The sequence below is a fragment of the Rhinatrema bivittatum genome, chromosome 10 (assembly GCF_901001135.1).
Source record: "Rhinatrema bivittatum chromosome 10, aRhiBiv1.1, whole genome shotgun sequence".
NCBI lineage: Eukaryota > Metazoa > Chordata > Amphibia > Gymnophiona > Rhinatrematidae > Rhinatrema > Rhinatrema bivittatum.
Window position 1 is genome coordinate 24023460 of NC_042624.1, and position 17175 is coordinate 24040634.

The 17175-nt window shown below is 52.4% G+C and overlaps 1 protein-coding gene across 1 annotated transcript in view; it reads left to right on the forward strand.

Annotated features, from left to right (window-relative positions):
- Positions 1-17175, forward strand: part of IVNS1ABP (influenza virus NS1A binding protein) — a 107273-nt gene that overhangs the window by 59890 nt on the left and 30208 nt on the right. The window contains exon 11 of the mRNA XM_029618367.1: positions 14383-14504. Coding sequence (XP_029474227.1) covers positions 14383-14504 — 122 coding nt within the window. The remainder of the gene's footprint in view (positions 1-14382; positions 14505-17175) is intronic.

Below are 17175 nucleotides of genomic sequence, written 5' to 3' on the forward strand. Positions count from 1 at the left end.
CGGATCAGTGGGTCTTGGACACCATAGGACGCGGCTACGCTTTGGAACTTGTCCGCGCTCCGAAGGGTCGGTTCATCTTCTCGCCCTGCGGCTCGGCCATCAAGCGAGAGGCGGTGCAGTCGACGCTGGACAGGCTGTGGGAGATAGGCGCCATTGTGCCCGTACCCTCCGGAGAGGTGGGCTCGGGCCACTATTCCATCTACTTCGTGGTACCAAAGAAAGACGGCTCCTTCCGCCCCATACTGGACTTGAAGGAAGTCAACAAATCCCTCAGGGTGATCAGGTTCCGCATGGAAACGCTGCGTTCGGTGATCGCGGCGGTACACCAAGGGGAGTTTTTGGCCTCCTTGGATCTGACGGAGGCCTACCTTCATATCCCCATTCGCCAAGAACACCATCGCCTTCTACGGTTCAAGATTCTGGACCAGCATTTCCAATTCGTGGCGCTTCCGTTCGGCCTAGCAACGGCCCCACGCACCTTCACCAAGATCATGGTAGTTGTGGCGGCTGCCCTTCGGAAGGAGGGTATTCTAGTTCATCCTTACTTGGACGACTGGCTCATACGGGCGAAGTCCTTCCGGCATGGCCAGGCGGCAGTGGCCAGGGTGATAGAGTTTCTGCAGTCCCTGGGATGGGTGGTGAACTTCTCCAAGAGCTCCCTCGTGCCTTCGCAGCGCTTGGATTTCTTGGGGGCGACCTTCGACACCCGTCTGGGGGCGGTTTTTCTGCGGCAGGACAAGGCGCACGCCCTGCGGGAGCACATACAGCGGTTCTCTGCATTACCAGCTCCCACTTCCTGGGACTATCTACAGCTCCTGGGGGTGATGGGTTCCACCATCGACATGGTTCCCTGGGCCTTTGCGCGCCTCCGGCCGCTACAAAGGGCACTCCTATCCCGCTGGAAACCACTTTCGCAGGACTACCAGGTGATACTCCCGCTGCCCCAGTTTGCACGGAGCAGCCTGGACTGGTGGATGGTCCCAGAGAACCTGGCTCGAGGCATGTCCCTCGATCTACCAAATTGGGTAGTGGTAACCACCGACGCCAGTCTCGTAGGCTGGGGGGCAGTCTGCGACCGCAGCGCCACGCAGGGGACGTGGTCCGCGGAGGAGTCGACGTGGTCCATCAATCGTCTGGAGACCCGAGCGGTCAGGCTGGCTCTTCTTCACTTCCTGCCACTCCTTCGGAATCGGGAAGTCAGAGTCTTGTCGGACAACGCGACCACGGTGGCCTATATCAACCGACAGGGCGGCACCCGCAGTCCGCAGGTCGCGCTCGAGCCGGAGATGTTGATGCAGTGGGCGGAACGGCACCTGGCCCGCCTGGCGGCCTCGCACATAGTTGGAGTGGACAACGTCCAGGCGGATTTCCTCAGTCGCCAGCTCCTGGATCCCGGAGAGTGGGCCCTCTCCGACGAGGCCATGCAGCTGATCGTTCGGCGGTGGGGTCCCCCCCACCTGGATCTTATGGCATCCGCTCAAAACACCAAGGCGCCTCGTTTCATCAGTCGCCGGAGAGAACGGGGGGCGGAGGGCGTCGATGCCCTAGCGCTCCCGTGGCCGGCCGACCTACTTCTATACGCGTTCCCCCCCGTGGCCACTGGTGGGAAGGCTTCTACGGCGGATAGAGGCTCATCGGGGGACTGTCATCTTCGTCGCGCCAGAGTGGCCGAGACGACCTTGGTTCGCGGACCTTCTCCACCTAGTAATCGACGGGCCCATACGGCTGGGACTTCTTCCCCGCCTCCTCCACCAGGGACCAGTATTTTCGACCAGGCAGAACTCTTCTGTCTTGCGGCCTGGCTTTTGAGAGGCGTCGCCTTCGGGGATACCCGGAGGCGGTAGTGTCCACGCTGCTGCGTTCTCGGAAGACCTCGACGTCGGTGGCCTATGTGCGGGTCTGGAAGGTGTTCGAGCTGTGGTGTACCGGCCTGAACACAAGACCCTCGGAAGTGTCTGTCCCTCAGATCCTCCAGTTCCTGCAAGCGGGGGTGGACAAGGGGCTCGCTTACAACTCGCTTCGGGTTCAAGTGGCCGCTCTTGGCTCCCTCCTGCGTGACGGAGGATCTCTGTGGCGACACCCGGACATCGCCCGTTTCCTCAAGGGGGTCAAGCATTTGCGGCCTCCACTGCGCGATCCTTGCCCCTCGTGGAGTCTCAATCTGGTGGTACGCTCTATGTCAGGACCTCCGTTTGAACCGCTGCGGAATGCGACGATCAAGGATCTCACCCTCAAGGCGGTGTTCCTAGTGGCCATCTGCTCCGCTCGGCGTATTTCGGAGCTGCAGGCCCTGTCGTGTAGGGAACCTTATCTCCGGTTCTCCGATTCGGGAGTTTCACTTCGCACTGTCCCCTCCTTCCTCCCGAAGGTGGTGTCCGCGTTCCACGTGAATCAGACGGTGGAGCTTCCATCGTTCTCTTCGTCGGAGCCGCGGTCTCTTCGTCTCCTTGACGTCAAGCGCACCCTGAGGCTCTACCTGGAGGCCACGAATGATTTCCGGACTTCTGACCATCTCTTCGTCCTTTGGGCCGGTCCCCGTAAGGGATCTCAGGCTTCGAAGACGACCATTGCCAGATGGCTGAAGGCCGGCATTGCCGCCTCCTATATTGGGGTGGGGCGGACTCCCCCACCCGGCAGCGTAGCACACTCTACACGCGCTCAGGCGGCCTCCTGGGCAGAGAGCCGCTCGGTGTCTTCGCAAGAAATCTGTAGAGCGGCCACCTGGAAATCGTTGCACACGTTCTCGAGACACTATAGACTACATCTCGCCTCGTCCGTCCAGGGACACTTTGGCGAGCAGGTCCTACGAGCAGGCCTCGCAGGATCCCACCCGGGTTAGGGAAGCTTGGGTACATCCCACTGTCTGGACTGATCCAGGTACGTACAGGGAAAAGAAAATTATTACTTACCTGCTAATTTTCGTTCCTGTAGTACCATGGATCAGTCCAGACGCCCACCGCATTTGGGTCCTAGGGCCTACTCCTGCTCGGCTGTATGTGGATGCTGAGTCTGTTCAGCTGTGTCTCCTTTTACAGTAGTGCCCTTACTGCTGCTGTTTGTCGTTACGTGTTTCCAGTTTTCTCTCTGTCACTGTTTTACTCCCTTGGAGTTTGACACGCTATGTTCGTGTCCGCCCACCCGTTGGTGGGTCGGTTTTCAGTTTACTAAGTTATCACTCAGCGGCTTATTGTTGCCGTCCTGTTTCAACTTGATCCAAGCAGGGGGTTTCTGTTTACTCGGGCTTTGATATACTCGATACTGAACTCCTGCAGAGGGGGTAGTAGTATTTATGGTGACGCCCCCTCGAAGCTTTGGGCTGACTCCATCTGCTGGATTGGGGACATAACCCACTGTCTGGACTGATCCATGGTACTACAGGAACGAAAATTAGCAGGTAAGTAATAATTTTCTTGTGCAGATGCCCTTTATGACCTCCTTCGGACGTCCGCTCGGTCCATGGTTTCTGCTGTTTCTGCTCGGCGCTTATGGTTAAGGAATTGGTCGGCGGATGTATTGTCCAAATCCCATTTGGGTTCTCTCCCGTTTAAGGGCAAGTTAGTCTTTGGCAAAGAGCTGGAGGATATGATTCAGTCTCTGGGCGAGAATAAGATCCAAAGATTGCCGGAAAATAGACCGCGGTCCAGGGGATCCTTTTCGTCCAGGTCCCGTTTTCAAGGGAGTTGCAAGTCTCGAGCGTCCTTTCGGCAGAATGCTGCTCGGCTGCACGCCTGATCCCCATCCTTTTGAGGCAGGCGTTTCGGTCCACTGTGCTCTCCTGGGGGGCCTCAATGCCCAGCTCCTCGAACGGCTGGAATCAGGGGGGCCAATTCCTCTCCTCTGAACAAATGCACCACCCTTGGATCATCTCTGGCCAGCAGCGGAACATCAGACTGGGACTGATCAGGATCCGGGTCCAGCCCATCGGAAGGTCCTTCCGGAGGATCCGCACCCTGTACAGGGGCAGGAGCAGAGGGTGCAGTGGGAAGCATGGACCACACCAGGTGAGAAAGCTTGGAGACTGATGCCCTCTCAGGCGTCCGAGGTCCCATAGGGACTGGAGCCGCAGCCCCGTCGTGGTTGGACCCCTTGAAAGCGCTTTGAAATCTTGGAGGAGCCATTTTTATGTCTGCGACGCTTAGCAGAGCGTCTGACCCGGAAGACTTTGTGTAAAAAAGACACAAAGTCAGAAGAAATGGAGGACGAGGAGTCTGAGCCTTCCCAAGGCTCCTCCTCGGAAGAGAGGTTCCCCGCTGCCGTGGTTCGGCTCCCCCCTGGAGGCCCCAGCTTGAGGAATCAACAAGGGTGGGAAATCCGCCTCTCCCCCCCCCCCCCCCCCCCCAACCGTGCAAATGCGGACAAAATGGCCACCGTTCCCGCACTAAGCTAGAACGGTTCTTGTACCGAAGTGAGCCTCCCAGGCTCTAGGCAAACCGAAGTTTTTTTTCTCGCAGTGTGCTCGGAGGGTCCCTCCCCTCCAGGGAGGCACTCAGAGTACAGACCGTCGTCCGCATGGCACCACAGGCCACAAAAGCCGCACCATGCGGCATTGCAGGAGAGCCAGGCTGGGCTGGAAGGGAGAAAAAAAACATTCGGGAGCCGTCCAATAGACCAGCCGTCAAAAGAGGGACGTATAGAGCCTTCCATGTAGCCGCTCTGCAAATCTCCTGTGGCGTAATGTAAGAGCATTCAGCCCAGGAAGCCGCCTGAGAACATGTATAATGCGCTCGTAAGCCTATGGGTAAAGGCCTGCCTAGCAACAAATATGCCAGATTTATCGCCTCCTTGAGCCACCAAGCTATAGTTGCCTTTGATGCCATATTCCCCCTCTTGGGACCACTCCAGAGCACGAAAAGATGATCGGAGACTTGAAAATCATTAGTGACCTTGCGATAACATAGTAACGTCCTGTGGACATCCAACTTCTTTAAATCCCGAGACAATGTATCTGAAATGTCCAGATCTGAAAAAGACGGAAGCTCCACCGATTGGTTTAAGTGAAAAGCGGACACCACTTTCGGGAGAAAAGAAGGGACCGTGCGTAAGGTAACACAAGAATCCGAAATCCAGAAGAGCCTGGAGCTCCGATACTCTATGAGCAGAAGCAGTTGCCACCAGAAACACCACTTTCAACATGAGGTCTTTTAGCATTGACCGATGTAATGGTTCAAATGGTGCCGTACCAGAAAGAACCATATTCAGATTCCATGAAGGACAGGGAAGATGTATCGGAGGACGCAAATGCTTTCCCCCCCCCCCCCCCCCCCCCCCCCCGAAGGAAACGAGAGACCTCCGGACGCGCAGCCAACGGGAAATCCTGGATGGAACCGCGCGAACAACCCAGAGCTGCTACTTGCGCCTTCAAGGAACTGCATGATAAACCTTTACCTAGTCCTGCCTGAAGGAAATCTAAAACATCCGAGATGGACACCTGAGTAGGAACCACCTTCCGAGCTACACACCAGAACTCAGACTTTCCAGACCTGGACGTAAGAGAGAAAAGTGGAAGGCTTACGCAATCTCAATAAAGTAGCCACTACCGCATCCGTATATCCCTTGCGCTTGAAACGTTGCCTCTCAAAAGCCATGTCGCTAGACAGAAGCAATCGACCTGGTCGAAACATACGGGCCCCTGATGAAGAAGGTTCAGCAGACACGGGAACCACAGAGGATCGTCTTACCGCCAGATTGACCAGATCTGCAAACCATGGACGGCATGGCCATTCGAGAGCTACCAGGATCACTTCTTATGGGTGTGCTTCCACCAGCCTAAGCACCTTGACGATCAGTGGCCAAGGAGGGAAGACGTACAGCAGTACCATCGTCTGCCACGGAAGCACCAGGGCATCCACCCCGTGTCCCTTGACCAGGTATAGAAGCGCGGAGCTTTGGCATTTCTGAACGTCTCCATCAGATCCATCAAGGTGTTCCCCCACCTGTCGCAGATGAGTTGAAATGCTTTGTCCGCCAGCTCCCACTCTCCAGGATCGAGATGATGGCGACTGAGAAAATCTGCGTGAACATTGTCGACCCCGGCTATGTGGGATGCCGCTATGCAAAGCAGGTTCTGTTCTGCCGAGCCTCCGCTGCCACTGGACGGCTCTTGATACTCCCTTGGCGATTGATGTAAGCCATCGTGGTTGCATTGTCTGAGAGCACTCTGACCAACTTCCCATGAAGAACCGGAAGGAAGGCCTGTAACACCAGTCGGACCACTCTGGTCTTGAGGCGATAAGACCACTGCGCCTCCTCCAGGGACCACAGCCCCTGCACAGAGTGCCGCAAACTGCTCCCCAACCGGTAAGACTGGCATCCATGGTGACCACTGTACAAGTCGGAAACCACTAAAGGAACCCCCCCTGGTCAAATTGTCTGACACAAGCCACCAATCCAGGCTGGACCGAGCAGTCTCTGTCAATGGTAAGGACAGGTGAAACCAGTCCACTCCTAACGGAAAGTCTACCCAATGATGGGTCTAACCACAGCTTTTCCCTTTCATGCTTCGGTCACCGCCCTACTTTTCCGAGAGTGGGATATCCCAAATGCGGGTTTGAAAGTTAGTAGAGCCATGGACAAATGATACCTGCTTCCGGAGAATGCCCTGGACCATAGGATCCCAAAAGTGGATGCTGCGGTGTCCGCAGTTAACCAAAAAGACTATCCCAGTTACTGGCTCTGCGGCGCTCAAGGATCTTCAGAACAGGAAACTGGAAGCTCACTTAAAGAAGATTTTTAGGGCTCTGCCCTTGGTGCTCGGGCTGCTATGTGCAGCAGTTTCATGTTGCAAGCTGGTCTTCGTTGGGCACAGCAACTACAATTGGATAAGTCCCTCTCAGAGACTGAGACCCTTCAGGCTGAGTGGCTCGAGGCCATGATCGCCTGTAGTACAGATGCTTTGTACAATCTGCTGTGGACTTCGGGTTTCCGCTCGCCAGCTTCTCTGGGTTGAAGAACTGGACGGCAGACATCTCGAAGACGCAGCTGGGTTCCTTGCCCTTTAAGGGTAAGCTGCTGCTTGGTAAGGAGTTGGAGGAGATGATCAAGCCCTTGGGCGAGAACAAAGTTCACAAATTGCCCGAGGACAAGCCGAAACCGAGGAATCAGTTTCCCTCTCGGGCACGTTTCCGAGGAAACCGCAGACTTCGGGCTTCTAGATCCTCTGCTTCTTCTGCCTGTCAACCCCCCAGTAGACAACAGTCGTGGGATCAGCCCTTTTGTGGCCGCCAGCCCAGCAGAGATGGGCATGGATGGACCAAAGTCGTCTTCTCAATGAAGCGAGATCGGTCCACTCTTCTGTTTCGCTCATCGGGGGCCAGCTGGCTCTCTTTGTCGGGGAGTGGGCCAAAAATCACCTCTGACCAGTGGTTTCTAAATATAATCGGTCGAGGTTACGCTTTAGAATTTGCTTGCCCTCTCAAGGATTGTTTTTTCAGCTCCCCATGTTCATACCAACAAAAGAGGGGTGGATCACTTCTGTCTCGTGGCCTGGCTTTTGAGAGGGAGCGCCTAAGGAGGAAAGGTTATTCGGAGGCAATGATTACTACTCTCTTGCAGTCCCAAAAATCCCCTACTTCCCTGGAATATGTCAGGGTTTGGGGTGTTTTTGTGTCTGTGTGTGGACCACGGGGTGGACATGACCCATGCCTCCGTGGGTGATGTCTTGGCCATTTTGCAGGGTGGTCTCTTGAAAGGGTTATCCCTTAATTCCCTGCGAGTTCAGGTAGCGGTTCTAGGTTCCCTTCAGGGATTGTGCGAGGCGTTAGTTTGGCATCTCATCCAGACGTGGCTTGCTTCCTTCGGGGGGTAAAACATTTACGTCCTCCCGTTCGGAATCCTTGTCTTTCCTGGAGCCTCAATTTGGTTTTGAGGGCCATATTTGCATCACCATTTGAGCCTTTGACGCTGAAGGATCTCACTTTGAAGGTAGTCTTTCTGGTGGCTGTTTCCTCGGCCCGGCAGGTGTCTGAGCTTTAGGCTCTCGTGTCGCGAACCCTTCTTGCAAATTACAGATTCGGGAGTGTCCCTGAGAACGGTTCCCTCTTTTCTGCCTAAGGTGGTGACATCTTTCCATTTGAATCAGTCTGTGGAGCTCCCCTTATTTCCCGGTTTCGGGTCCTCCAACCCCCCAGTTCAGGGAATTGTGGAAGTTGGCAGGCATTGTGGAAGTGAGGCAGGCATTGTTACAGTACTTGGAGGTTCCTGAACATAACCAGATCAGTCCAGAAAATTGGGTTGTGTATCCCTACCAGGAGGTGGAGTCAGAGAACAATTAGAACTTTAGGTACTGCTACATAACGAGAGTGCTACCTGCAGTCCCTCAGTATTTCTCTGACTCCAGCAGGTGGTAGGGTGCATCTCCTGCAGTCTGTTTTTTTTTCAGGGTAGTTAGGAAATTTATTTTATTTTTCCTTCTCGTTTGCTTCCTGAGGTGTTAGGCACCTTCGTGGGCCATCCCTCAGTGGAAGTCGGGCGTCCGGGGGGTTAGACACCCCTGATTTTGTTTCGCCTGCTCTGTCCCGGGGTGTACAGGCTGGGGGCTCCTGGTCTTCTACCCCCGAAGCTGCTCCCTCGACCCCTGTTAATGCAGGCTTCAGTAGTTTAGTTGTTTAAAAAAAAAAAGGCTTCTTCAGTCTGAGGTAAGGAGTCGGCACCGGGGTAGCCTGCTATGCAGCAGGCTGTGGGGACAGCTTTGAGCCATCGCAGTTTCATTTCCTTCCTCTCCCGGGGCTCCGGGTTGATAGTGAAGGTAGGCAGTGTGTGTACCGGGTCCAGGCCGTGTTTTCAGCACCCGGTGGCTGAACAGGCGGTTCCTCGCGGAGGCCTTGTTTTTCTATTTATTTTTCCCTGCGCTCGCACGGCTGCAAGTCTTGGGCCTATTTTTTTCTTCCCTCAGCTGCTCTGACTGCATGGCTACGCGGCCCAGCATTGGGAGATGGAACTGTTCCAACACCGGACTCCAGCACGACAAGAGCGCACGTTGTAACGGTCGCAAGTGAGCGAATGCCCAGGGCACCAAATCCAAGGTGGAAGCCATGGAGCCCAGGACTTGCAGATGATGCCACACTGGATGGACCAGAATACCCTCCTTGTGAAGGAAAGCCGCTACCACCACCATAACCTTGGTGAAAGTCCAGTAGCTGTGCAGATCAGACCCCCAGACTCTGAACTGGCGCCACCCCTGCCTCAAAATCTGGGTTATGGGGATCCCCGCGACCATCCCCCCCCAGGACGAGAGCGGACCACCGGGCGCTGCTGGGTGGCTGCAGGACGTCCCTGCTTCAGAGGGGGCTCAGCGGGATCCCCAGCACACCCGGGTTTCTTTAAGGAAGCCTGTCTCCGTGCCAAAAAGACCTGCTGCATCGAGATAAACTCTGGGGAAAAATCTCCTGCGTCTACCTCCCCATCTGGGGGGTCCTGCGGGGCCAATTCCCCAGTCCCCAACATTGGATCTACTGCCATGGGGACCAAATCGGGAGGGGGGAATCCTCTTCTTGCTCAGTGTTGCAAGTCACCCCCCCCCCCCCAAAACGGCCCTCCAAACCGGAGCAGTCTGGGCACGACGACACAGAGTTCAAATTATACCCATCCCACAGGAGCGGCAGACCACCGATTTCACGGCGACGACGGTAGCTTACATCAGCCGCCAAGGGAGCACAAGAAGTCCCGCAGTTGTGCTCGAGGCATCTCCAGGGAATTGCAGCTTCTTACGTCACGGGAGTGGAGAACGTGCAGGCCGATTTTCTCAGCAGACAGCTCGATCCCGGGGAATGGGAACTCTCGCGATGCATGGAACCTCATTTGCGCCCGGTGGGGTGTGCCGCAGTTGGATCTGATGGCAACCAGGGCGAACGCGAAGACGGACAGATTTTTCAGCCGTCGGCAAGAGCAGGGCTCGGTAGGTCTCAACGCGCTGGTGTGTTTCTGGCCCACGGGAATTCTTCTGTACTCCTTTCCTCCATGGCCCCTCATCGGTCGACTTCTTCATCGCATTGAACTCGATCCCGGCAGGGTGGTTCTGGTGGCGCCGGAGTGGCCGCGTCGCCCATGGTTTGCGGATCTGATTCACCTGGCTCTAGAGGATCTGTTACAACTCGCTCATCTACCACAAGACGCCCGACTTCCACTGAGGGATGGCCCACGAACCGTCCAATTTCCAATCTCCCATTCTTATCCAAAGTCCTAGAGAGGGTTATTAACAAACAACTAACGGAGTTTTTAGAAGACCACAATGTCCTCCACACTCAACAGTTCGGTTTCCGTAAAGACCGAAGCACCGAAACCTTACTACTAGCCATGACAGACACCATACTTAAAGGTATGGACCACGGAAACTCGTACCTACTCGCCCTACTAGACATCTCAGCTGCTTATGATACTGTCAACCATCAGATACTAATGACCCGCCTAACAGAAATAGGTATCGCCGACACAGCCCTTTCATGGCTCTCCTCCTACCTCACACACAGAGTATCTAGTAAAAATCGACAAGCACGAATCCTCACACATACCTATCACGCAAGGCGTACCCCAAGGATCATCCTTATCCTCCACCCTATTTAATATTTATCTCATACCCCTATGCCACCTCCTCTCCAAACTAGGCCTGAAATTCTTCCTGTATGCAGATGACGTGCAGATTCTCATCCCGTTTCAGGGATCCATAAAAGAACCTCTGCAACACTGGGAATCTTGCCTCGCCACCATAAGCGCCTCACTATCCGAACTCCATCTTGCTCTAAACTCGTCAAAAACAGAATTACTCGTCATCTCTAAGCAGCCTGAACGTTTCAATCTCCCCATGCGACAGAACACTACTCAAAATACAACCACAGCCACCCCTCAGACCCAGTTTGTAAGAGATCTGGGAGTCTACATAGACCAACACCTAAGTTTCAAACCTCACTTCAAAACTCTACTAAAGGGGGGTTTCTACAAACTTAACATCATAAAAAAACTCAAACCCCTCCTCCACACCCACGATTTCCGCACAGTCGTACAGACCACAATGCTCACAAAACTAGACTATTGCAATTCCCTATTACTAGGACTCCCCGCCACCACCATCAAACCCCTCCAAATTCTACAAAACTCCATGGCTAGAATCATAACAGGCACACAAAAAAGGGAACACATCACCCCCATACTAAAAGACCTACATTGGTTACCCATCTCCTTCCGCTCACAATACAAAACCCTCACCATCCTTCACAATTCCCTACACAAACATAATCACACCTGGCTAGACGAAATGCCTCGGTACCGTTCCTCCGACCGACCCACAAGAACAACCCATGCAGGTACTCTGCACACCCCATCTCTAAAAGACAGCACATTCCACGCACACCAGAGAGAGAGCCTTCTCCGTCGCTGGCCCCACCCTCTGGAACTCCCTCCCCACCCTCCTACGCCAAGAGACATCCCTGCAAATTTTCAAGAAAGGAGTCAAAACATGGCTATTCCGACAGGCCTATCCCGACACAAACCAAATTTAATTTCTCCCCAGCCCCCCCTGTTTGAACTCTCCACCCCTTCCTTTTGTTTCCCTCGCTTCCCCCCGCACCACCCATGGATACCCTAGAAGAAACAATATCCCCCCCTACTGCTTAATTTATCCCTTTTTGATCATGATCGGTTAATGTGTCCTTTTGTAAGAAATAGTACTTGGTTCTAAGGTTACATTGTTATGGTTTTACTTTTATTTTATTCTTTGTACATTGTTTTACTGTTTTATTGTATCGCCCACCTGAGTTATTTGTAAACCGGCATGATGTGCTGCACGAATGTCGGTAAATAAAAGTTAATAAATAAATAAATAAATCTTCTCCGACAGGGGCCCATATTTTCGGATCGGGAGGATCACTTCTCTCTCGCGGCCTGGCTTTTGAGAGGCGACATTTACGCTTGAAGGATTATTCTGAGCAGGTTATTTCCACACTCCTACAGGCTTGCCATCCAGCCACGTCTATGGCTTATGTTCGCGTTTGGAAACTGAGGCATGGTGTCTCCAATGCTCCTGCAATCCGTTGACAGTGGACATAGTCTGGGTACTTGAATTTTTGCAGCAAGGACTCGCTAGGGGTTAGCGTTTAATTCCCTTCGGGTTCAGGTGGCAGCATTGGGTGCCTTGCGGGGTCGGTTGAATGGTGTGTCTCTAGCTGTCCATCTGAATATTGCTTGCTTTCTCAAAGGGGTTAAACATCTGCGTCCGCCTGTCCGGCCTTTGTCCTGATTGGAGTTTGAATCTAGTTCTCCGGGTGCTGTGCGAAGCCCAGTTTGAGCCTCTGCGCAGGGCTTTGTTGAAGGATCTTACTTTAAAAACAGTGTTTTTGGTGGCTATTTGCTCGGCCCGCCGGATTTCGGAATTGCAGGCATTGTCGTGCCGCAATCCCTTTCTTCGGATTTATGACGATAGAATTTCCCTGCGCACGGTTCTCTTGTTCCTTCCCAAAGTGGTTTCGGCCTTCCATGTCAATCGGGATTCCTCTCAGGGCAGGGACCTTCATCTATTGGATGTCCGGCGTATTTTGCTGCGCTACCTGGAGGTTACTAATAATTTCCGACATTCGGATCACTTGTTTCTCCTGTTTTGGGGGCACAAACAGGGTGACAAGGCGTCTAAGGCAACCATTTCTCGTTGGATTAAGGAAGCCATCGGCTCCACCTACATTTCCCGAGGGCGTCAAGTGCCGTTGGGTCTCAGAGCACACTCAACCAGGGAACAAGCGACCTCTTGGGCAGAGTGTCAACTCCTGTCGCCTCAGGAGATTTGTAGGGCGCCAGTGTGGTCTTCTTTACACACTTTAACTAAACATGATCGCTTGGACGTTAAAGCTGATGATGAATCGTCCTTTGGTGAGAGTGTATTGCGTGCGGGTCTTTCGGGTTCCCGCCCAGTGTAGGGTGGCTTGGGTACATCCCACTTTTCTGGACTGATCTGAGTATGTTCAGGAAATGAAAATTGGTTCTTACCTGCTAATTTTCGTTCCTGTAATACCACAGATCAGTCCAGAGGCCCACCCCTTTCTTCAGATACCGAAAGTCTGCATTGCCTTATGATTTGCTGTTTTTTTTGTAATTACGGAGCTCCATGTTGACAGAGTTACTCGATAGAGCAGTTTCTGAGTCTGTTGAGGCCGCAGGCTGTCGTTTTTTTTGTTTTGGGTTTCAGCCTCTGCCCTAGTTAGTTCTGTTAGCATGGGCTTGGGTACAGGCCAATACTGAAGGACTGCAGGTGGCACTCATTATGTAGCAGTGCCCAATGTTCTAATTATTCTCTGACTCCACCTGCTGGTAGGGATACACAACCCCCTTTTCTGGACTGATCTGTGGTATTACAGGAACGAAAATTAGCAGGTAAGAACCAATTTTCATTTTCCAACAGTTTCCACCTGTCTGATCATCTTCTCGTGCTGTGGAGCAGTCTGAGGTAAGGACAAAAGGCATCAAGGGCCTCTATTGGTGGTTGAAGGAGGCCATTAGCTCTGCGTCCATCACAAAAGGTCGGCCAGTACCGGTCAGGCTTCATGCCCACTCTTAACCATTCACAGGCAGCCTCTTGGGCTGAGTGTCAACAGGTTTCGCCTCAGGAAATCTGTAGACCGGCTACTTGGAAGTCCTTGCATACATTTGCCAAGCACTACCGTCTTGACGTCCAGGCCCAAGAAACGGGGTTTTGGTAACTGTGCTTTGAGCAGGACTCTCAGGAGCCCACCCTCTGTAAGGCTTTGGTTCATCCCAGCTGTCTGGACTGATCCAGGTACGTACAGGGAAAGGAAAAATGGTTCTTACATGCTAATTTTCATTCCTGTAGTACACCGAAATCAGTCCAGACTCCCGCCCATGTTGGGTTAGGGGAGTTGGAGAGTCCGCTTGTTCAGGGTTTGGCTTCAGGTTCTGATCCCGCGCAGGAGTGTTGTACAGGTAATAGTTCTCAATCAGTTTTCCAAGTTTCTTCTTCCCTCTGCTTGTTTGGGGGGGAATTTGTACATAGTGTGAGTTGTATTCCTTTCATCTGGCTTGGATACAGTTCAGTACTGATGGACTGCAGGTGGTACCTCAGTTTAAGGGCAGTGACAGTCAAAAACTTCTGTCTCCATCTGCTGGAGGTTAGAACCAATGTTCTTGCAGTCCTTGGAAAGTACATGGTACAAAGCAACTTTGCTTTTTCTTGGAATCTGATTAAAGACTGTGACTTGACATGAATCTACTTTTATAAATGAGTTTTAACATGCAGATAAGTGAATTTGCTAATCTGAATTTCAAGCCAGTTCAAAAGATTGAAACAGCTTTTGATTAATTTTATTTTATAAGAAAGTGTCGCAAGGTCTTGAGGAAAGTAGTCATATATTTTGAAAGCCTTACATGAAGTATTATATTTTATATCAGGTGGTTACAATAGGGAGGAGTGTCTGCGCACAGTTGAATGTTATGATCCACAAAAGGACCACTGGACTTTCATTGCTCCAATGAGAACACCAAGAGCAAGATTCCAGATGGCAGTGTTAATGGTATGTACAATTTCAAGAAATTTTAAGTTCATTTTGTAATAGTTTCCCTAATTTGTTTTAAATAGTTGCCTTAGGTACATCTAACAATTTTATAAAACACTCTTTAGGAAAGATAAGTCCCTTCTTATTCATACCAGTGTGTGTCATCCTGCCAGCAGATGGAGACTGAAAGAAAAAGGTCAAACTGACTTCACTCCCCCCTACAAAAAAGGTCTAGAGATGCTTTTATCTCTCCATTTCCTAGCGTGTAGCAGATGGACTCAGGACCAATGGGTATAGTGTACTCCTGATAGTTGGAGATGGATCAGATTTCAATCTGACGTCAGTCCTAGTACATATACCCCAGCAGGAAGTGCTGCTCTTCAGTATTTTCCATCTCCATAGCAGTTCAGGACTCTATGCACGCTCGCAGAACATTAGAGTAATTTAACAAAGAAACCCAAAACAAGAAATCTTACCTCTACAGACGAGCCCCGCTTTCCTGCGGTGACACCCCTTGGGTCCCTCCCCCAGTTGAGAATTCCCAAGGTGATTTCTGCGATCCCTCGGAGGTTGGCCTCTGTCTGGCAGCCGACCCTCGGCGTGGACTTAGTCCCCGGCATCAAGTGAGGCTGAGAGGCAGCGGGTGCAACTTCGAGCGCGGCAGTGAAGGTATTTTCCCCCTCCCCCCTGCAGCCGGAGACCGCCCGGAACGAGACCGGGAAACACCAAGACAAGGTAAGGTAGAAAACGTCTTTAAAGTCTTCAGTCTTCGAAGTTCGAAGAGTCGCACAGGTCGCCAGCCGGCGCCCGTGCCACTGGGTTGATCAGCCCTAGCAGGGCTAGGCCCTGGTCAGATTCGGGGGTTCTCCCACATGGAGACCCTCCGAGGTGGTCGCCATCTTGACCTGTTCGCCGCCCTGTCCACCGTCCCGACCCGTGCACATAGAGGCGAGCTATGCGCACAAATCTCTTGTGCGTACATCAGCATGTGCATAATTGCCGTGTGCATAGCAACATGCACAACCACACGTCTACTGTGCCAGGCGCATAAGTTTGGCCCGTGCGCACAGCGGCGCACGCATCTACACGCTCAACCTCGACGCACCAGAGCGAATAACTAGGCCGCCCGGTCCCTGTATTTTTTACGCGCACAAGCTATGGCACCACCGGAGAAGCTCAAGGCTCGGGGCCTTTGCCCAGCATGCCACATCAGAGCTGTGCAGCACGAGGATGCCACGGCCCTGTGTATACAGTGCGAGGAGGCCCTGGGGGATTCGGCCCATGGCCCTCCTCAGCCGGTGCCAGGATCCAGCTTCTCGAACAGTACACCGGACCTTGTGTCCCCCAGCGGGAGCCTCCCTCAAACGGGGCTCCTCCCCAGGGACACATCGCCTCAATTTAGACCCAGCATCTATATCCTGGGTGGAATTCTTCAAAGGCCTGCATACATTTGTCCACATGCAGCCGGGACCTCCGATAACACGGCCACAACCTCCACCAGAGGACCCCAACATCCCGGGACCCCTGGAGGAAGGGGAACTCCCCCCAGGAACCGAACCCCACCGAATCATGAGGCATTTCTTCACCAAGGACGAGCTTCCAGTCCTAGTCACACACAGTTTGAAAGAGCTCGCTATCCCAGGCACAAGTGCCTTGGGGGAACCTAAGACGAACCCCCTCCTAGAGGGACTCTGTCAGACATCCCGTCATTTCCCACTGTTACAAGCCGTCCAACAGCTAACTGACCTCGAATGGGAAGCCCCGGAGACCACATTCAAAGGAGGGCGTGCACTGGCAGCCATGTACCCTCTGGACCCCGCTGCCAGAGATCTCCTGGCATGTCCAAAAGTGGATGCCATGGTTTGAGTGGTCTCAAAGCGCGCTACTATCCCAGTTGAGGGAGGAGCACCACTCAATGCCCAAGACAGATGTCTGGAATCCATCCTGTCTTTTGACGTCTTCGCTATGTCTCTACAGATCGCGGCCTGCTGTGCCGTGGTGACACGTGCCTGCTTGTCACAGACCAGGAACAACACTCCCGGGGAAGCCCTGAAACCAGCAGTATCATTCCTTACAGATGCTGCTTCTGATCTAGTGCACACCGCGGCTAGAGGCATGTCATCTGCCGTGGCGACCAAAAGACAACTCTGGCTCCGAAGCTGGTCGGCTGACGCATTTATTTATTTTTATTTTATTTAAACAAATTTATATACTGTTTTCCAGTAAGGCTTACTGACCAAAACGGTTTACAGCAGTAAATAACCTTAACAATTAAAAAGGTTAAAATTAATACTAAATAAAACTTAAAACAGTAAAATAGGTATGAATAAAAATACAACATTTTAGGTAATCAATAAAAATAATGGACTAAACAGAGAATGGCCAATTACATTAAAAAAAATTTTAAAGCAAGAATAAGTAAAGTAATAAAATATAATACAAACTTATTTAGTCTTATTTACTTAGCTAAGGTGTTTCTAAATCTTTAAAAGCCTCTTGAAAGAAATAGGTTTTTAAAGCCTTCTTAAATTCCTTCCGGCTGCTTATTAGCCTAAACGAGTCAGGCAATGCATTCCACAGAATGGGGCCAGCAACCGAGAAAGCTCTATTTCTTGTTATACTCAATGCCGCATTCTTCACTGAGGGAATTTCCAATAAATTTTTACCTGTAGATCTTAGTTCTCTCTGT